At 45.4% G+C, this 21,694-nt stretch overlaps 2 protein-coding genes across 2 annotated transcripts in view; one reads left to right on the forward strand and one right to left on the reverse strand.

Moving 5' to 3' along the window:
- Positions 1-17,529, forward strand: part of JAM3 (junctional adhesion molecule 3) — an 80,972-nt gene extending 63,443 nt beyond the window's left edge. Inside the window, exons 2-9 of the mRNA XM_024255165.3 lie at positions 5,770-5,835; positions 6,615-6,728; positions 10,041-10,193; positions 10,619-10,821; positions 11,775-11,874; positions 14,381-14,510; positions 14,598-14,652; positions 14,952-17,529. Of these exons, the coding sequence (XP_024110933.3) occupies positions 5,770-5,835; positions 6,615-6,728; positions 10,041-10,193; positions 10,619-10,821; positions 11,775-11,874; positions 14,381-14,510; positions 14,598-14,652; positions 14,952-14,987 (857 nt within the window). The 3' untranslated portion in view covers positions 14,988-17,529. The remainder of the gene's footprint in view (positions 1-5,769; positions 5,836-6,614; positions 6,729-10,040; positions 10,194-10,618; positions 10,822-11,774; positions 11,875-14,380; positions 14,511-14,597; positions 14,653-14,951) is intronic.
- A 692-nt stretch (positions 17,530-18,221) lies between these two features.
- Positions 18,222-21,694, reverse strand: part of NCAPD3 (non-SMC condensin II complex subunit D3) — a 77,660-nt gene continuing 74,187 nt past the window's right edge. Inside the window, exons 34-36 of the mRNA XM_024255163.3 lie at positions 19,077-19,151; positions 18,928-18,988; positions 18,222-18,840 (exon numbers count right to left, since the gene is read on the reverse strand). Coding sequence (XP_024110931.2) covers positions 18,732-18,840; positions 18,928-18,988; positions 19,077-19,151 — 245 coding nt within the window. The 3' untranslated portion in view covers positions 18,222-18,731. The remainder of the gene's footprint in view (positions 18,841-18,927; positions 18,989-19,076; positions 19,152-21,694) is intronic.

Below are 21,694 nucleotides of genomic sequence, written 5' to 3' on the forward strand. Positions count from 1 at the left end.
TTTTTGGTGTGTGGAATATGTAGGGTTTTCTACACCTAAGATCATGCCAGCTACAAACAGAGATAATTTTCCTACTTCCTTTCCAACTTTGATTCCTTTTTTGTCTTTTTCTTGACAAATTGCTCTTGCTAGAAATTCCAGTATCATGTTGAATAGAAGTGGTGAAAGTGGGCATCGTTGTCTTGTTCCTGATTGTAGGGGAAAAACTTTTGAGTCTTTCACCACTGAATATGCTGTCAGCTATAGGTTTTTCATATATGACCTTTATCATCTATAGAAAGTTCTTTCTATTCCTAGTTTACTGAGTGTTTTTATCTTGAAAGGTTGTTGCATTAGTTCAGATGCTTTTTCTGCATTAGTTGGGATGATCATGTCATCCCAACTTTATTAATATGTTGTAATACTGTAATTGATTTTTATGTGTTTCAGGAAGAAATCCCACTTGTTAGGAACTTAACTCCAGCCGCCTCTAGTCATCTTTCCACCCAAAGGGAGTGGGGACTGAGACACAGTGGTGAAGATCACAGCCCAAGGGTATAGTCTTACTGAAAGACTGAGACCTAATCATAGGTCTATAGAATCCTTCCCCCCTACACACACACCTTATCACCACAACACTAAAGCCTTGTTTACTACAGTTTATTTTCCTGGGTAATCATGTCTGGCTTTCAACAAAAAGTACAAGGCATACTAAAAAGCAAAAACAGTTTGAGGAAATGGAGCAAGCATCAGAACTCTGATATGGAAGAGATGTTGGAATTATCAGACTGGGCATTTAAAACAACTCTGATTAATATGCTAAGGGTTCTAATGGGAAAAGTAGCTAACATAAGTAGATAACATGCAAGAACAGATGGACAGTGCGAGCAGAGAGATGGAAATTTTGAGAAAGAATCAAAAAGAAACACTAGAGATAAAAAAACTAGCAGAAATGAAAAATGTTTTTGATGGACTCAACCTCTGAGCTTGAGGATATGCCAATAGAAACATCCAAAACTGAAAGCACAGAGAGAAAGATGACCTAAAAAATGGAACAGAATATACAAGAAGTGTGGGGCAACTACAGAAGATTAACATACTTGTAAATGATAATACCAGAAACAGAAGATGAGAACAAAAATATTTGAAGCAATTATGAATGAGAATTTCCCCAAATTAATGCCAGACACTAAACCACAGATCCATGAAGCTCAGAAAACACCAAACAGGGTAAATTCCAAAAAAAAAAAAAAAAAAAAAATCAACATCTAGGCATATCATAATCACACTGCAGAAAATCAAAGATAAATAAAACATAAGAAGACAGAGGGGAAATGTACCTTAGCTATAAAGGAGAAAGAATAAGAATTACATCATACAGTATTTGGATTGTATAGTAATTCTGTGTTTAACTTTTCAAGGAACTGCCAAGCTTTTCATGGTGGCTGCACCATTTTACATTCCCATCAGCAGTGTGCAGGATTTGGGATTCTCCACATCCTCACCAACACTTATTATTTCCCCCCTTTAAAAGAAATCATAACCATTCTAATGGGTGTGAAGTGGTATCTCATTGTGGTTTAGATTTAATTTCCTTAAAGGCTAGTGATGTTGAGCAACTTTTCATGGTATATCTTCTTTGGAGGCATGTCTATTTGAATTCTTTGCCTGTTTTAAAATTTGTTCAATTGTGGTTTTTTTGTCGGTGAGTTGTAGGAGTTCTTTATATATTGTGGATGTTAATCCCTTATCTCATATATATGCTTTGTAAATATATTCTCCCATTCTGTATCTTGTCTTTTCACTTTCTTGGTAGTGTCCTTTGATGTTTAAATTTTTTTTGATGAAGTCCAATTTACCTATTTTGTTCTTTTGTTGTCCATGCTGTTGGTGTCATATCAAATCATTGCCTAACCCAGCGTCATGAAGATGTTTCTCTATGTGTTCTTCCAAAATTTTATAGTTTTAGCTCTTAAATTTAATAGTTTTAGCTCTTAAATTTAGGTGTTTTATATGTTTTAAGCTAATTTCTGTATTTGACTTAATATAAGGGTCTAACTTCATCATTTTGCATGTGGCTATCCAGTTTTCCCAGCACTGTTGTTGGAAAGGTTGTCCTTTCTCCATTAAATGATGTTGGCATTCTTGTGGAAAATCATTTGACCATATATGCAAGGATTTATTTCTGGGCTTTCTGTTCTATTCCTTTGATCTGTATGTCTGTCTTTATGCTGTGGGGGGACCCCACACTGTTTTGATCACTCTAGCTTTGTAATAAGTTTTGCAATCAAATGCTGAAATGTAATAAAGATGAATAAATATGGTATTTTTTTAATCCTAAAATGTTAGCTCCATGAGAGCACAGATTTTTATCTATCCTTTTTTTTTTTTTTCTTTTTGAGATGGAGTCTCACTCTGTCGCCCAAGCTGGAGTGCAGTGGCCTGATCTCAGCTCACTGTAACCCCCACCTCCTGTGTTCAAGTGATTCTCCTGTGTCAGCCTACTGAGTAGCTGGGATTACAGGTGTGATGCCCGGCTAATAGATTTTTATATATCTTATTCATGTATTAGCCCTAATATCTAGACAGGTATCTAGTATATAATAAGAGATAAATAAAAGCTGTTGAATGGCCAGGCGCGGTGGCTCACTCCTGTAATTCTAGCACTTTGGGAGGCTGAGGCAGGTAGATCACCTGAGATCAGGAGTTCGAGACCAGTCTGGCCAACGTGGTGAAACCCCATCTCTACTAAAAATGTAAAAATTAGCCAGGTGTGGTGGTGGGCACCTGTAATCCCAACTACTTGGGAGGCTGAGACAGGAGAATTGCTTGAACCTGGGAGGCGGAGGTTACATTGAGCCGAGATCACACTATTGCACTCCAGCCTGGGTGACAAGAGTGAAACTGTCTCAAAAAACAAAACAAAAACTGCTGAATGAATAGAATCTCCCAGAGAGCTTAGAGTATGATGGACAGTCCAAAATAGACAGAAAATTGTATAGGAATAACAGCATTTGACAAATTAGCAGTTTTCCTTTTTCCGCCTTCCAAAAAACCCTTTGCTCAGTCTTAAATAATGTAACTTCAGTATGAGTATTCCTGTAGCACTGGATTCAGTGTGTGCACAATTAAACTTCAGCAGCCACCGCTGCAAGTGGGCTCCCAGAACTCATCTCCTAAGTACTTCTGTCAGAATCTTATCGCCAGGCATCGGGCAGGATTCTGGATGAGTTACTTACGATGTCTTTACATGTTAGATTTGTGCCTTCCAATCCTGACACTACCATTCTTTTATACAGTTACCACTACATTTTAAAGTGGCACCTTGGTCTGTTGACGATGGGCAAGAAAGGAGTTCTACAGTATTAGTAAATTTAAGGATTATTTGGAAATAGAAGGAGAATTGTGAGGAAGTACTCTCAGTTTGGGACCTTATCTGATGTAGTGCCCAGCTGTTGCAGATAGTCATTTAAGCTCGAAATTTACGTGACTTGTAGTGGCCCTCTGCTCTGGAGTCTTCCTGGGATATACGGCCTTCTAGGATTGGCATAAAAAGCTACCTGTATTTAAATCTCATGTGTAGTTCATGAAAAATAAAATACAAAGCTGCTTGTGAAACTTACCTAGGATAGTTGAACAAGAGAGTGGTCAGGCCGAGGCTTCATTAAGAAGCATAAAGAGGCCAGGTGCGGTGGCTCACGCCTGTAATCCCAGCACTTTGGGAGGCCAAGGCAGGTGGATCATGAGGTCAGGAGATCGAGACCATCCTGGCTAACACAGTGAAACCCTGTCTCTACTAAAAATACAAAAAATTAGCCAGGCGTGGTGGCGGGCGCCTGTAGTCCCAGCTACTTGGGAGGCTGAGGCAGGAGAATGGCATGAACCCGGGAGGTGAAGCTTACAGTGAGCCGAGATCGCGCCACTGCACTCCAGCCTGGGCGACAAAAAAAAAAAGAAGTATAAAGCATTCATTTCTTTGCCATAATGCAGAGGGATAAAAGAAGTGACGATTGCCATTATTTAGCTTCTTTGAGGTTGTAAGAAACAAATTGGTTTAGTTTACCTTCCCAGTTTATTATAAAGGTATGTATCTCAGTTGGCCTTCATGAAAATTAAACACCATTTACCTTTTATGTCCTCTAGTTCGCCTGTTGTTACCAACTCTAGTATTTCCACCATTTTGACCAATCAGCCTGTATCTCCTTATAATGTACTACTGTTTCTCTAGACTATAAGCTCTCCCATTGTCTTATTTCTCTTGGCTTCATACTTCTTAAGAGAAAAGATGGGATTGGGTTGTCCAGTCATCATCTAGGTGGGCAGTGCTCTCATGACTCATCTCTCCGGTCCTTGATAGGCTTTGGGCCAGAGCTGATCCCTGGTCACAGTCCCTTAGAGCCAGTGGTGGTGTCTCGTCTAAGTCATGGTGATCATACTGAAAGAAATGTTTATGGCCACTTTCCTTAGAAGGAACCCGTGTGGCCTTGGTAGAGACTCAGAGCCTCGTATATCCTTCTTTACTAATGCACCACTGGGAGCTTTCATTTTGAAGGAGAAGTAGAAAGGGCTGCACATGCATAGGATGTATTTCTGGCTTCCAGAGGGAGTAGCCATGTTTACCCAAACAAAATAACATTATCTTCACTTGTCATTTGTTCTGTAACTTTTTGTAGAAGTGTTTTAGGAACCAATAGCAATTCAGGTATATTATACTTCTGTTTCCATCCCTTTTTATTGGATTATTGTTTAGGGCTTTTGCTAGAATTAGTGAAATCTGACTATTTAGAAAGAAAAGATCCATGTAGCTGAGCCATTAAAGAAGAAAGGAAAAGAATGGGCTGGATGAGGCTGCCCAATATGCAAGGAGTTAAAGCAGCTTGGAGCAGAGTTGCTCTGTGATTTTCTTTAGCGGTTATCATAAGCCAGGACCCAGAGACCTTCATCAGGGTGTTCTGTATGAAGGCCTTCTTTGGGGATGGCATGTTTTATTAGAGGCATGGCAGCTGAAGAATAATATTTTGTAGGTAGTCCATGTACCTACTTGATCTTCTCTCCAGGATTAGTTGAGAAATTTTGAGACCATGGTAAACAGGTTTCTGATGTTTGCCCAAACCCATAAGGAATCAGATGCTAGTTTTGAAAGGGATTGCCATGCGAGTAGTTATCTTGCTTTCATCAATGATATAAACTTAGCTTCGTGAAAATTACCGTGTTATATTATTATTTTTCTCATTTCAACAAAGACCGGTGAAAACTTCTTCGTGGACTGGAACCACCGGGTTGCTCATACAGCAAGGTGGACTCCTAGCTGGTTGATAACCATACCCAGAGAGTGTTGATGCCGTCCCGAAGGGAAGAGTTCCAGCCCAAGAGTCTGGCCCATATCACGTGCCACTGAGGGTGCCTGTGCAGAATTGGAAGCCTGGGGAAGAGGGGAAGATGGAGGGAGGAAGGGCAGAAGGCCCAGGCAGGTCTGGGAGGAGAGGTGTCGAAGGGTCAATAGGAAGTATTTAGACAAAGGCTTTAAAGCTCTGGGGGCTTTGTTCTGGGACTAAAAAGGAGAAGGAATTCTTAGAACTCTTCTCTTTCCCTCGGCTCCTTCCAGTGAAGGTCAGATTTGAGAGAAAGCAGTTAACTTGGCTTACCTAAGAGACTTTATTGTGGAATATTTTTCCATCCTCTGTGGTTAGTAACCATAGCCTACGCAGACGGGAAAACCTGACCTCAGTGCAAGGTTTCTCTGCCGTTTGAGATACATTGTCTCTGATTTTACTTTTCTTTCTCCTTCAGGCTGCCTGATAGGGGCTGTAAATCTCAAATCCAGCAATCGAACCCCAGTGGTACAGGAATTTGAAAGTAAGTACAAAGGAAATGCCTAGGATAATGGGCACCATCTACTGGACATCTGGTGTCTTGCAGCCAACTCAGGACACATCCTTCTCTGTAGTGTGCCAAGGAGATGTTCCGGCTGGGCTGCTCTGCGGTGCACAGGCCTATGAAGCATGGCATCAGCAGGCCGGCAGTGAGCCCTGTGCAGTTTTCCATCAGCTGTCAGTGCACTCCTGCCTGGCTTTGTGATCACACAACAAAGAAATTTCTTTTCTTCTTTTTTGAGATGGAGTCTCGCTCTTGTTGCCCAGGCTGGAGTGCAGTGGCGCAATCTCGGCTCACTGCAGCCTCTGCCTCCCGGGTTCAAGCGATTCTCCTGCCTCAGCCTCCTGAGTAGCTGGGATTACAGGCACCCGCCACCACACCCAGCTGATTTTTATACGGGGCTTTGCCATGTTTGGTCTGGCTGGTCTCAAACTCCTGACCTCAGGTGATCCACCCTCCTTGGCCTCCCAAAGTGCTAAGATTACAGGTGTGAGCCACCGCGCCTGGCCAAGAAATTTCTTATATACAAGCAGGGTGTTTAAGGGAGGGGGCACACTATATAGTAAAATCCTTGCTAATTATCTTCATTGTTTTTCTGGCAAAAAATCCTTTCTCAAAGTCTCTTGGAGTGTGGAGTTGGCTAGGTTTTTAATCTGCATGAAAGGCCTCTTGAATTAGAGAGAGCTTGCAGGGTCTGGGTGCAGCTGAACCTAGAAGCACTCCACATTCACCGAGAATTCTTTTTCTTCTTTGTGTGTTAGGTGTGGAACTGTCTTGCATCATTACGGATTCGCAGACAAGTGACCCCAGGATCGAGTGGAAGAAAATTCAAGATGAACAAACCACATATGTGTTTTTTGACAACAAAATTCAGGGTATGATCCTGTAGTCCTCTTGCCTGCTGACCTTTCCTCTGTCCATAGACCTGGGTGTACACTCTTGGCCAGAAACTTACCTCAGACTGGTAACCTGCATCTGTAGCTAGGACCGTTTTTTTTTTTTCTTAAAGATTTATAATTATGGAAAATTTCAAACATATGCAAAAGTAATGCAAATGGTATATCAAGCCTCCCCTGTACCTGTCCCCCAGCATCAACAAATGCATTTCATTAGCTAGGATCTTAATCTGCTCATAGTCCCATCCCTTTGGGGAATCAGAGTGAACATTTTCCTAGGCCATCTTCTCATGATCCTGATGTGAGTGATGTAGGTGAGTGAATGAGAAGGACCACATGTTTCAGCAGGGGCACAGCACAAATTCACTGAGCCACCCACTGTGTTTCTGGCTTGGTGCTGGGGTTGCCGATGGGGAGAAAACACGGGGTGCCCTGAAGTGACATCCTCTCGGGTGGGAGGACGGTGGTTGGGGAAGGCTCCCCACAGTGGCCTCTCTGGGTGCAGTGTGAAGGGTGGCTGGTTAGCAGCAAGACGGTGTGGAGGGAGCTGGTGGTCAGGAGACAATGCTGTGTATGAAGACGCAGAAGCCACAGATGCACTGGCTGATGGGAAAGACTGCAAGTTCCCCACTGTGGCCGGTACATGGACAGGAAGAGAGGGAGGAGAGGGGCTGGAGAGGCTCTGAATGCCAGGCGAGCATGGGCGGTATCTGAGGGCCCGCTGTGAGGCTCTCAGGGGAGGTGCCATGGCTGCATCTACATTTCAGAAGACTGAAGTGGCTGCTGTAGAGAAGAGATTGGAGGAGGCACAACTCAGAGCAGAAGCCCAAGTCAGAGGCCTTCTGCAGAGTCCAGGAGAGGGCTGGTGGGGGGCCCCAAGCTGGGGTGCAGGCAGGGAGAGAGACTCGAGGGGAGGCCTGCTGGGGCTTGGCTGTGCCAGGGGGCACAGAGGGAGGCAGGCAGGTGGCTGGAGAGGAGGATGGCACCCTTTTTCTGACAGGAGGGCGGGAGCCGCAAGAGGTACACATGCAGGCTCGTGCATCAGTCGGAGCCTGTGGAGTTCTCAGAGAAGTTGAGAGTTGAGAGGGGTTTGTGGAAGCAGCTCCAACACAGTCTTGCTTTGGGTTCTCAATGTCGCCGGGAGCCTGAGTCTCCTCGAAAGAGTTTTGCTTCCCACTCACGTGAAGTCCCTCCTTTGCCTCTTATTTTTGGAGTGATGGAAATGTTCTTCTCAGAACACAGATCTGTTTTCTTTGGCTACTCAGGCTGACCCTGCTAAACCCTGAGCATGTAGTTTAGAGCATCAGAGGAACCAGGTGAGAAATTCTTTAAAGAACTTTCCTTTTCTGGGGATTAAACATCTGGCTGTTAGCCACAGGGATGGGGAGGCTGAGGGAGACGGTTTCCCACACAGAATGCCGGGGCTCGGGGAGGGTGCAGCTGTACTTGGCTTCTTCGCTCACCTCAGTGCAGGGCTGCACCAAAAGCACCCTGGTGGGGTTTATTTACTCTTTTCTCACATGGTAGAGGTTCGAATCCTCCACTAATGGGTGGCTGTATAACAAAGCTTCCCTTCCGAAAATGTTGTTGCCAATGTCTGTGCTCCATCGGAAGCATCTTTTAGTGTGCTGTTTTTAGTGTATTATGGCAAGCCCTTCATGTCCTTGTCAGCACTTGTCAGGTTTAGTGATGAGTAGTTGCTACTCTTTTGTGTCATGTTTTCCTAACTCCTTCCCCTATTTATTGTTTTCCAGGTTCTTCCTGCTTCTTTGAAAGTGTTATTATGTCTTATGTTTAAAATCTTTTTTTATTGAACTGTAATTCGTACTGCATAGGTCCCATCCTTTTAAAGTGTGCAATTCAGGGGTTTTTAGTATATTCACGTAGTTGTGCAACCATCACTACTATCAAATTCCAGAACATTTGCATCATCCCACAAAGAAACCCCGTACCCAGCAGTAGTCAGTCCTCCTCCTACATCCCTGGCAGCTGATTCCACTTTCTGTCTCTGGATTTGCCTGTTCTGGACACTGTAGAGAAATTGTAGTCTTCCATGGCTGACGTCTTTCACTCAGCACCCTGTTTTCAAGGTTCATCTGTGTTGTAGTGTGTGTCCATACTTCATTTCTTTTTATGGCTGAATAATGTCCTATTGTAGATATACCACATTATTTTATCCATTCTATTGATGGACATTTGGGTTGTTTCCACTTTTTGGCTATTATCAATAATGCTGCTATCAATATTTGTGTACAGGTTTTTGTGTGAACCTAAGTTTATCCAGAGAAATGTCTCTGGGATAAATGACCAAGAGTACAATTGCTGAGTCTTATAGGGTCTGAAATGGCGTCTTGTGGATTTGATTTGCATTTCCTGGTGACTAATGATGTTGAGGGTCTTATTTGTGTATTTTCTTTGGAGAAATGTCTGTTCAAATTTTATGTCCATTTAAAAAGATTTTTTTTTTCTAGAAACAGGATCTCACTGTGTTGCACAGGCTGGACGTGAATTCCCAGGCTCAAATAATCCTCCCACCTCAGCCTTCTGAGTAGCTGAGACTACATGTGTGCACCACTGCACCCACCCTTATGTCCAGTTTTTAAATTAGGTTGTCTATTTCTTACTGAAGTGTAAATTCTTTATTTATCCTGGATGCTAGGTTGTATGTACGATTTGCAGGTATTTCTCCCATTGTGTGGATTGTGTTTTCACCTGCCTTTATCCTTTGAATTTTGATGAAGTCTGGTATAACTGTTTTTAGTGTGTGCTTGTGCTTTGGTGTCATATCTAAGAAGCCACTGCCCGATCCAAGGTCATGAGGGATTTATGCTTATGCATTTTTCTGAGTTTTATAGTTTTAACTCCTATGTTAGGTCTTTGTTGTATATGGAGTGAGAGAGAGGTTCAACTTCATGTGTTTGCAAGTAGATATCAAGTTATCTCAGCATCACTTATGAAACATCGGTTGTTTTTCTAGTGGTGTTTTTTTCTATTCATGGGAGGTCCTTCCTGGAAATGAGGAGGAGGTGAAGTTCCTGGTTTAAATGACGGAGACACATGGTAATGAGTGCGTCTTGCACACCAGGAACTATTTTTGGTGTTTAGGTTACAGATAGGAATAGGTCATGGTTCCTGTCCTCAGAGAGTTCACTTCTGTACTCAGGAATAGGAATAAAAATTGATCTGCAGGCTTCCTTGCTGTGGCATCCAGTGCTGGCCCCAGAAACCACCCTCTTCAAGTGGCAAAGATTTCTATAAAGAGTTTTTTAGTGCCTCATGTCTTTTCTGCAGGAGACTTGGCAGGTCGTGCAGAAATACTGGGGAAGACATCCCTGAAGATCTGGAATGTGACACGGAAAGACTCAGCCCTTTATCGCTGTGAGGTCGTTGCTCGAAATGACCGCAAGGAAATTGATGAGATTGTGATCGAGTTAACTGTGCAAGGTAGGAGCTCATGCGAAGTGAGACGTTGCCACCATTTTCAGGCCTCATGGGTCTGTAGCCATAGGGTGCAAGAGATCAGTTAGTGTCTTGGTTTCTTTCCTTCCAGAACTGTATCCCTGAGGGCTTCACATGGCTTAGGGAGGGGAGAACTGTTGAGAGCTGAGACTGCCTGAGTTGGGGTAGAAGGTGAGAAGGGAAGTGAAGTTCCTGTCACTTCCTTCCACCAGCTAGAGGAGGCACGTTAACGTACGGGACGGCAGGATGCAGCGGTGGCTTGTCAGTCTGCAGTTGTGATCCTGGGAACAGCAGTGGCGTGGGAACCCCTCGACTGGCTTTCTTGTCTTTGGAGCTGTTTTCTTCTAGGCTTTAATAAGAATAGAGCCCTGTCGCTGAGATCTTAAACACCACCCCCTTTTTTCCCACAGTGAAGCCAGTGACCCCCGTCTGTAGAGTGCCAAAGGCTGTACCAGTAGGCAAGATGGCAACGCTGCACTGCCAGGAGAGTGAGGGCCACCCCCGGCCTCACTACAGCTGGTATCGCAATGATGTGCCGCTGCCCACGGATTCCAGAGCCAATCCCAGATTTCGCAATTCTTCTTTCCACTTAAACTCTGAAACAGGCACTCTGGTAAGATCTCTTCTAAGAGGTGAGGATGGAGATGTCTTTGTTGGGGCAAGAGATGCTTATTGTGAAAAGAAGAATTATTAGGAGAGATACTGAAACTTCTTGATAAGACAGGGGTCAAAAATCTAGAATGTTAGGGATTCTACAGGAAAAATGACCCTTCATCCTTTTATAAACAAGTACATTCTTGGGGGTAAAATAAGGAAGAGAAAGAAACCATAGATTGAGACTGAAGAGGGATATTAAGCAAATGTTACTAGGGCCCTGATCGGATAATCAACTGTAAAAGTCATTAGACAATTGGGGAAATTCGATTACTAGCTGGCATTTGATGATCTATTAAGCAACTGTTAATTGCTTTAGGCATGATGAAGGTATTGTGGTTACGATTTTTTACAGTCTTGTAGAGATACTGAAGTATTTGTGGATAAAAGGTGTTTGGAATTTGTTTAAAAATAACCCAGTGGTGGTGGTGGGAGGTGGGGGAGGAGAGGAAACAGATTGGTCATGCACTAGAGAACAAAGTGACCTGGCCAGCAAACCACACCAGGCTTTTACTGCATGTGGTTCTCTCCCGGGAGGCACCTTCTGATCTGTGGACCATCCAGCTCCACGTAGTCATCAGATATTATAATCGGGTCTTCTGTATTCGTTTTGCCAAAATGTTGCCCCAGGAGCAGTCATCATCGAAGAGCCCTTTTACCAGAATAAAAGCAAGGCTCCATCTCACATTTCGGATGTTGCCAGGCTTTGGTGTCTCCAGTCCCAAGGGGATTGGTTGTTGGGGAGCTCTCAGGCAGGTTATCAGGGAGTGGGTCAGGGAGGAACATGCACAGTGCTGGGGGAGCCGAAAGCAAGCGAGCAGGTGTCGACCTAGTTCTGGACCCAGCTGGATGTGCTCTCAGAAGTCGGCCCCGTGATGGGTCCAATTATTTACTTGTCATTCCCTGAAACAGGTGTTCACTGCTGTTCACAAGGACGACTCTGGGCAGTACTACTGCATTGCTTCCAATGACGCAGGCTCAGCCAGGTGTGAGGAGCAGGAGATGGAAGTCTGTGAGTTTCTTTTTTGAAAAGGTTTCATCGCAAGACTGGGAAGTGAATAGAACATTTTAATTTAATATTATACCATCAGCTTAGAGAACTCTTCTGCCATGGGTTAGCTTTCTTCTAGAGCTGACTAGATCCACCAGAACCCACTGGACAGTGAAGGGAAGGCTGAGAAAACCGAGTCCAGATAAGCAGGTCCTCAAAACAAAACCTTCTGAGATCTGCTGGTGTTGGGAATGTGGCCAGCCTTGTAACTTTCACTGCAAGTTTAGTAAACTCCATTCTTTGGTAATTGATAGAATTATCAAAATGTAAGGTGGTGTCAGGTCTCCAGAAGTTTATCCAGTTACAACCCTTTTGTAGAAAACTGACAGAGTTTTAGCCCTAGTAATTTTACCTGCAGACAAAGCTTTAGCCCCTAGAGTAATATTATCTCAGGGCTCTGGGCTCTGTTTCCCCTAATGGAGGGGTATTGAGAGGAGGATGGGGGCAGATAGGATGTGTCCAAATCACTTGGGGAGCTTTTTTTTTTCTTAAAAAAAAAAAAACAAAAAAAACACAGGGTCTTGCTTTGTTGCCCAGGCTGGAGTGCAGTGGTGCAGTCACAGGTCACTGGATCCTCAATCCCAGACTTCAAGCCATTCTCCTACCTCAGTCTCCTGAGTAGCTGGGACAACAGGCACACACCACCATGCTCAGCTAATTTTATTTTTTGTAGATACGGGGTCTCACTGTGTTGCCCAGGCTGGTCTCAAACTCCTGGCCTCAAGCAATCCTCCTGCCTTGGCCTCCCCAGGTGCTGGGATTAACAGGCATGAGCCACTGTGCCCAGCCAGGAGCATTTTTTGAATCCCTCCCTCCTCCCTGTTTGGAGCTCTCCTCAGAGCAGCGTTTTCCAAAACTGCCTGGTGATACCCATTTGGGACCACTGTTTCACATACAGATTCGAGCCCACCTCAGACATATGCTAGAAACGTCTGTGTGTGAGACAAGCGTTCCAAAGGATTCTTCTCATCTGTCACGTTTGAAAACTCTGCTCTAGGGCTGTTTTCTCCTGCAGTTTTGCCCCAGACCTACTTTAGCCTATTGACTTTTTAGTGATGAAACTTGGGAATTGACATTTTAACATCAAAATTGCATGGCCAGGCGTGGTGGCTCACACTATAATCTTAGCACCTTGGGAGGCTGAGGCGGGTGGATCACCTGAGGTCAGGAGTTCAAGACCAGCCTGGCCAACATGCCAAAACTCTATGTCTACTAAAAATACAAAAATTAGCCTGGTGTGGTGGCAGGCGCCTGTAGTCCCAGTAACTTGGGAGGCTGAGGCAGGAGAATCCCTTGAACCCAGGAGGCGGAGCTTGCAGTGAGCCGAGATTGCACTACAGCACTTCAGCCTGGGTGACGGAGCAAGACTCTGTCTCAAAAAAAAAAAGAAAAAGATTGCAAGTTTACTTTTTTTTTTTTTTTTTTTGAGATGGAGTCTCGCTCTGTCGCCCAGGCTGGAGTGCAGCGGTGCAATCTCGGCTCACTGCAAGCTCCGCCTCCCGGGTTCACGCCATTCTCCTGCCTCAGCCTCCAGAGTAGCTGGGACTACAGGCACCCGCCACCACGCTCAGCTAATTTTTTGTATTTTTAGTAGAGACGGGGTTTCACCACCTTAGCCAGCATGGTCTCGAATCTCCTGACCTCGTGATCTGTCCGCTTCCGCCTCCCAAAGTGCTGGGATTACAGGCATGAGCCGCAGCGCCCAGCCTGCAAGTTGATTTTTAAGTGTGCATTCATATTTGAGAACCCATACACTAGGATAAAGGAGATTTTTTAAAACTTCCAAGTTACTTGGCTCTTGATAAATTCCCTGCATAGTTTTCCATGTGTTGCTTGCTTAAAGGAATGGCTGCCAGAGCCCCATGTGAAGGTGACCCAGTGCCTTTGCCCAGTGTATAGACAAGAGAAAAGGGTTCCAGGGGGTTTCCTCTCAGAAGGCTTATAGATCAGAGGTCAGGCAGCCGGCAGAGACAAAGCTCTAGTTCTTACCTAGGATTCTTTCCTTTTTGTTTGTTTTTTGAGACAGATTCTTTACTTAAGTAAGGCTTGAAACTAACTTTCTTCCCCGCAGCAATCTACAACAAAGGGAGGCCCTGGAAATTAGGGATTCTTTTCTTCTTGGGATCCTGGCTCCTCATCTTGTCCTCGTAACCATTTCCTCCATAAGTAATCTCAGGCATTCAGCCAGAGGATTTTTAAGCCTACAGTGCCAAGCCCACTTTAATACAGTTTTCAGTGTGACTGCATTTCAACTGTAGAAATCTCAGTACTTTTCACATGTGAAGTTAGGAGTTATAGTGTCCTATATGTTCTAGGCTGGAAAGATTGTAAGTGTTCTCTCTTCTAGCTGGGGTAGGCCTGAGGGGGCAAGTGGGCTGGGGTGAAGGAAGCAGGCACAGCAGGGTCAGGGCCTTTTAAAGAACAGATAGTGTGTATCACGGCTTCCACCAAACCTCCTTTTCTTCAGATGACCTGAACATTGGCGGAATTATTGGGGGGGTTCTGGTTGTCCTTGCTGTACTGGCCCTGATCACGTTGGGCATCTGCTGTGCATACAGACGTGGCTACTTCATCAACAATAAACAGGATGGAGAAAGGTGAGCCTGCCTTATGTGAAAAAAGGGAAGTTCAAGCTGGCAATAATATAACAACCCTGTTGCTAAACTGCTCTCTTCTCCTCACAGTTACAAGAACCCAGGGAAACCAGATGGAGTTAACTATATCCGCACTGATGAGGAGGTAATCATTTCGTAAACCTGGAAACCTAGGTGTACCCAGCAGGGAAAACAACATTCCTCCTTGGAAACCACACGGGTCTCCTAGGAAGATTTCTGAGGGACTGTGCAGCTCCTGAGCTCCTCAGCCCCTTCACAGTAACACACCCACACTAATGGGATTTGTGCTTTGCAAGCGCTAGTGATGATACTTTTTAAGAATGATTATTCCATTTGTATTTAGCCCATGTTAGACTTACTCTGTGTTTTTCCCTTCTTGCCACCAGGCCCCTTGGTGGCTCTAACTGTTTGTTGGCTTTGCAGGGCGACTTCAGACACAAGTCATCGTTTGTGATCTGAGACCCACAGTGTGGCTGAGCGCACAGAGCGCACATGCACATACCTCTACTAGAAACTCCTGTCAAGGCAGCGAGAGCTGATGCACTTGGACAGAGCTAGACACTCATTCAGAAGCTTTTCGTTTTGGCCAAAGTTGACCACTACTCTTCTTACTCTAACAAGCCACGTGAATAAAAGAATTTTCCTCAAGATGGACCCGGTAAATATAACCACAAGGAAGAGAAACTGGGTGCGTTCGCTGAGTTGGGTTCCTAATCTGTTTCTGGCCCGATTCCCACACGAGTATTAGGGTGATCTTAAAGAGCTTGCTTACGTAAATGCCTCTGTGCTGGGCCCTGTGGAGCCAGCGTGTTTACCACTGGTCGCTCAGCAGCCAGGACAGCACCACGTGAGATGGCGAGGTGGCTGGACAGCACCAGCAGCGCATCCCAGCGGGAACCCTGAAGAGGCTTCTCACGCAGCAGCCTTACTTCCTCGGCCCACCACCGCAGTTTCTTCTTAAAGGCTCTGCTGATCGGTGTTGCAGTGTCCATTGTGGAGAAGCTTTTTGGATCAGCATTTTGTAAAAACAACCAAAATCAGGATGGTAAATTGGTTGCTGGAAGAGGGGGGATCTTGCCTGAGGAACCCTGCTTGTCCAACAGGGTGTCAGGATTTAAGGAAAACCTTCGTCTTAGGCTAAGTCTGAAATGGTACTGAAATATGCTTTTCTATGGGTCTTGTTTATTTTATAAAATTTTACATCTAAATTTTTGCTAAGGATGTATTTTGATTATTGAAAAGAAAATTTCTATTTAAACTGTAAATATATTGTCATACAATGTTAAATAACCTATTTTTTTAAAAAAGTTCAACTTAAGGTAGAAGTTCCAAGCTACTAGTGTTAAATTGGAAAATATCAATAATTAAGAGTATTTTACCCAAGGAATCCTCTCATGGAAGCTTACTGCGATGTTCATTTTCTCACACAAGTTTTAGCCTTTTTCACAAGGGAACTTATGCTGTCTACACATCAGACCATAGTTGCTTAGGAAACCTTTAAAAATTCCAATTGAGCAATGTTGAAATCAGTTTGCATCTCTTCAAAAGAAACCTCTCAGGTTAGCTTTGAACTGCCTCTTCCTGAGATGACTAGGACAGTCTGTACCCAGAGGCCACCCAGAAGCCCTCAGATGTACATACACAGACGCCAGTCAGCTCCTGGGGCTGCGCCAGGCGCCCCCGCTCTAGCTCAGTGTTGCCTCGCTGCCTGCCAGGAGGCCCTGCCATCGTTGGGCCCTGGCAGTGGCTGTGCCCCAGTGAGCTTTACTCACGTAGCCCTTGCTTCATCCAGCACAGCTCTCAGGTGGGCACTCCAGGGACACTGGTGTCTTCCATGTAGTGTCCCAGCTTTGGGCTCCTGTAACAGACCTCTTTTTGGTTATGGATGGCTCACAAAATAGAGCCCCCAATGCTATTTTTTTTAAGTTTGTTTAATTATTTGTTAAGACTGTCTAAGGCCAAAGGCAATTGCAAAATCAAGTCTGTCAAGTACAATATTTTTAAAAGAAAATGGATCCCACTGTTCCTCTTCGCCACAGAGAAAGCACCCAGACGCCACAGGTTGTGTCGCATTTCAAAACAAACCATTACGGAGTGGCGGCCAGTCCAGCCTTTTGAAGAATGTCAGCCAGGTGAAAGGCCTGGCAGGGAGGAAAGTGAAACGCCTGAATCAAAAGCAGTTTTCTAATTTTGACTTAAAATTTTTCATCTGCCAGAGACACTGCTCCCATTTGTGGGGGGACATTAGAAACATCACTCAGAAGCCTGTGTTCTTCAAGAGCAGGTGTTCTCAGCCTCACATGCCCTGCCGTGCTGGTCTCAGGACTGAAGTGCTCTAAAGCAAAGAGCTGCCCAGAAGGAGCACTCCACTGTGTGCCTGGAGAATGGCTCTCACCACTCACTTTGTCTTTCAGCTTCCAATGTCTTGGGTTTTTTATACTTTGACAGCTTTTTTTTAATTGCATACATGAGACTGCGTTGACTTTTTTTAGTTCTGTGAAACACTTTGCCGCAGGCCGCCTGGCAGAGGCAGGAAATGCTCCAGCAGTGGCTCAGTGCTCCCTGGTGTCTGCTGCATGGCATCCTGGATGCTTAGCATGCAAGTTCCCTCCATCATTGCCACCTTGGTAGAGAGGGATGGCTCTCCACCCTCAGCGTTGGGGATTAACGCTCCAGCCTCCTTCTTGGTTGTCAGAGTGATAGGGTAGCCTTATTGCCCCCTCTTCTTATACCCTAAAACCTTCTACACTAGTGCCATGGGAACCAGGTCTGAAAAAGTAGAAGTGAAAGTGGAGTCTGGGAAGTAGTTGCCTATAACTGAGACTAGATGGAAAAGGAATACTCGTGTATTTTAAGATATGAATGTGACTCAAGACTCGAGGCCGATACGAGGCTGTGATTCTGCCTTTGGATGGATGTTGCTGTACATAGACTTGTACTAACACACCTGTAATTTGGTATTTGTTTAACCTCATTTATAAAAGCTTCAAAAAAACCCAAACATTGCTTCATTCTTTCTTGTTTGCTCTTATGCTGGGTTTGTGTCTTCTTCCTAGCATTTCAGTGGCTAGGTATGCACGCTACAAATGCTATCACCCATCCACCAGGGAAGTCAGTGCCTGGGCAGGAGGTCAGCCTGTGCGCTTGAGAGCAGTGCTGCGCCTCTCCACCACCAAGTCCACCTGTGTTGCGGTTCCCACTTGGGATAGCAGTGGGCAGAGCTCAGTGGCATCCCATCCCCCAAACCAACCAACACACATAATCACTTTGTACTTTAGCTTTTGTAATACTGGGATTAAAAAACAAACCAACTGCATTTCTTTCTGGATATTCTTGAACAAAAATAGCATTAAGTTTACCCAGTAGTGCTAACAGAAGAGACTCAAGCTGTTCCCCCATCACGGGAGCAGCCCTTAGCAGAGGGCTGCACAAATCAGCAGTGCTGCTCTGGGCAAGGCTGCAAAGCCATTTTTTCCCAAGCAGGGATGCTGTTTTTGTCTATTAGGGAAAGCACACCGCCTCTGCATGGGCACAGATGAACTGCCCTTTAAGACAATCAATCAAATCAATCATTTGTTTTCTAATAGGAAAGATTTGGTTTCATTCCTCTAACATGCTTTATGTAAAATTAAAATGATTACCAATAAGAGCTCTGTTCTAAAGACAGAAAAATTCTATTGACTACTGGAAGGCTGTATTTATGCTAAACCTTTATTACTTTTAGAAAGCTGTATACTTTTTTAAAAAAAATTTGCACTTATAAATAATAGAAAAAATATCAATCAAAATTTTGTCATTACAGATGGGAAAATATGTACTATAAGGAATTAAAACAAGTTAATAGAGGCTTGATTTATATAAAAGAAAGCTGCAGTTTTAAAGTTGTGTTCCTTAAAGACCAGATTATAGCTTATCTGAATGGGCTTGACACTTTCAAATGGAATAAAGTTACAATATTAAACAGATTAGGCTTACGGTAAGAAAATCTAAATCTGGCACATCTCTATTAATTACAGTGTTTAACCATATACATCCTACAGAATAGAAGGTGAGTGCCAGGCCCCTGAGGAGGAGCTCTCGTGTTCCACAGCAAAGCGCTGCCCAAGGACTGCGGGAAGTGATCCAGCTGCCTTTCCACACGGAGGACACGAGACTGCTTCCTCAAGGGCTCCTGCCTGCCTGGACACTGGTGGGATGCGCTGTTTAGTTGGCTGTTTTCAGAGGGGTCTTTCGAAGAGACCTCCTGCTGCAGGCTGGAGTGTCTTTATTCCTGGTGGGAGACCTCACATTCCACTGCTGAGGCTGTGGGGGCCTAGGGAAAGGACACGTGCAGTCATTCTGGAACTCAGAAAAACCCTGACAAAAACATCCACCTCAAAAGGAGCACTGCTAAACTTACGGTTTATCAGGCAACGATAAACATAAGATGTCATTTGCTTGACTCCGGGCTTCAATTTTCTCTAAAAGGGAGTCAAACAAACACATTCAGTTTTCCCAGAACCTCAAAGGCAGTGCATATATCAGCCCAGAAGGAAACCAAGAACTTGCCTTTGGCTGACGAAGGAGTCCGTGGTGTCCCGATGTAACTGACCCCTGCTCCAAACGTGACATCACTGATGCTCTCTGCATAAAGAGGAGACACCACTGAGTGAAAGCCGCGTGGTATGTCGGAGGTCTCTGCTCTAGTTGTCCGTGGGACGTAGGCACGGTGTCCACATCAGTGTCCCAGCGGCGGCCCTCAGACCTCCATTGGACCCAGTCCCAGGGCCTGGCAGTGTTGAGGGCCCCTCCTGGGGATGTTCCTTTCCGTCTCTCTGACCCCCTTCTCTGACCGCAGCCCTCCTTAGGCACTCGGCTGGCCCCTGGGCCTCACTGTTCACGCCTCTGGCTTCCCTCCCGCCATCTTCCGTCATCGCCCGTCCCAGTGGCCGCCCGGTCCCACTTACTACACTTCCTACTGTAGCTCACCCAGATCCCCCGAGGACACTTCAGCTCCTTGCCTCTGCACCTCCACGCGTGCCTGCTAGTTTCCAGCCAGGGACTGGACCATGCGAGCTGGAAATGTGGCACCGTGAGCAGCTCCTTCACATGGAATCAGCAGCCAAGTCCTGTCCCTTCTACCTCCAGTCGCCGCCTTATCCTGTCCCGTCGTGCCACACTGGGAGCGGCTCAGTCCACCTCGCCCCTCGCCCTTGATTTTTCATGGCACCTACCCCTGATGAACCCCCCTCCAGTTTGCCCTCAGGAATAGGAGCAGATTCCACCGCAGCTTGGGTGTGAATTCTGGCTTGGTGTCTTACCAGCTGTGTGAGCTGCTCTGAGACCCTCAGGTTTCTTCATCTCTTAAGTGGGTATAAATACATAGCTACCTCATTGGCTGCCAGGACTACATGAGGTTATTTACGTTGAGTGCTTAGCATGGTACTGGCTGCGAGGGCAGTGCTCAAGAGATGTTAGCAGCCAGTGATTTATTAGCAGTATCATCCCTGCATCACTGGAGTTATGTTTAATCAAGAAGCTGGTAAATTTACTGCCCTGCTTTAAGACACCTCGATCGCTGTGTTCCTAGGAGAGCCTAAAGTCCACCCTCAGTCTCAGCTGGTCCCAAGCTGCCTTTACAGACTTACCTGTTACGCTCAGGTGCACGCGTGCACACACACGTCCACCCTCCTACATCCTCTTCCTCAGCAGGCCCTGTCTGCACGTTATGCTCCTCTGCCCCCCCACCCCACCTGTCTACACACGCCACCCTGTCTTGGAGGCCTGGGTGGTGCAGCCTCGCCCCTCCTGGGTGGTGCTGTACCCGGTGCATAAGCTGCCACCAGCACACTCCCGGGAACGGCACGGGCTGGGCAGCTGCTTGCTGGTGCCACTGAACCTGCTGCCTTTCTGCAAGCACACGCGAGGAGGCAGCTTCAGAGCTCTCCCCGCTCTCCACATGGTGTCCTGAGTACAGACTGTGTCTTCCCATTTACAGTTTAAAGCTCATTAGCGCACTGCAGCTATGTACCCGATGGCTACTTGAGTGTCATTAACAGACAATGGTAGAGAATTCCTCATCACTGCTAGATCTGCTTATTCTGTTTCTGTGAAGTCTGTCCTTGTGCTGTCACATGAAATTCCCTTCCTTACACACACACTGCTCTTCCTGTTTGTAAGCCCATATGCACTCCAGGAAATTCGTCTCCCATCTTTACAGAAGCCCGGGTGCGGGGGCTCTGACATCCCCCATGCACTGTGCGTAGAATCAAAGGCAGCAGCGTCTGTGCCACCCGAATGATAACAGTAACAGGGACTTGCTAAAACCCCCACAGATATTCAGTTAAAATCCTAGCTCTGAAAATTGAGTAATTTTCATTTCCATTTAGCAAAGCCACTGTGAATTGGTGCTGAACTGGGTGGCATCTTTCCTGCCAGCTCTGAAGAGCTGAGACACTTCCTGACAGTCACCCCCACCTAAACTAAAAGTTGCCAAAAGAATCTGGACGTATAAACCACAGAGAAAACAGAACTGAGTGCTTTTAAACTACCTAACAATTCTCCCAGGAAGGAGAGCTAATAGGAGACCTCCAAGCACTTCTTCCTGGTTGAGTATAAAGAGAGATGGACAGAGACTGCATCAACAGGAATATTATGTCCAAGAGCCTGGAGCAAGAACAAGTACTCTACCAACTCAATGACAGCAGGCGCCTGATTTCCAGCACAAAGCGTGGCTCCACACACGCAAATGAGGGCGGCATGAACCCTCCACGCCAGGCTGCTCTGTAGAGAAACACGGGCTGCTAGGAAACAACCCAACACTGACATCAGGGACTCACAGGATGAGCACAACTAAAATGAGATGCATTCTCCCCGTTTCTTCAGCATATGGCACCTCACTGCCAAAATAGAAGCTCTTGGCACTCCTGAGCCAGGAACATCGAACACACAGCAAGCTCTAACACACAGAACATCGCACCTGTCCACGATGCAGGATCCCAAATTACCCACTGCCTTTAATGACAAATGCTGTCGATTCGGTTGTCGTCTGAGGGTGGGGGTGGGATAAACTCCCTTCAAAGGGGGACTTGGATGAAAATTACCTCTAACCTGTTAACTATTCTAAGAGATCACGGCATCAGTGTGACAGAACCAAACAAGCAAGTAGCTAGAATACAGCAGGTGCT

Source organism: Pongo abelii, chromosome 9 (genome assembly GCF_028885655.2).
Source record: "Pongo abelii isolate AG06213 chromosome 9, NHGRI_mPonAbe1-v2.0_pri, whole genome shotgun sequence".
NCBI classification, from domain to species: Eukaryota; Metazoa; Chordata; class Mammalia; order Primates; family Hominidae; genus Pongo; species Pongo abelii.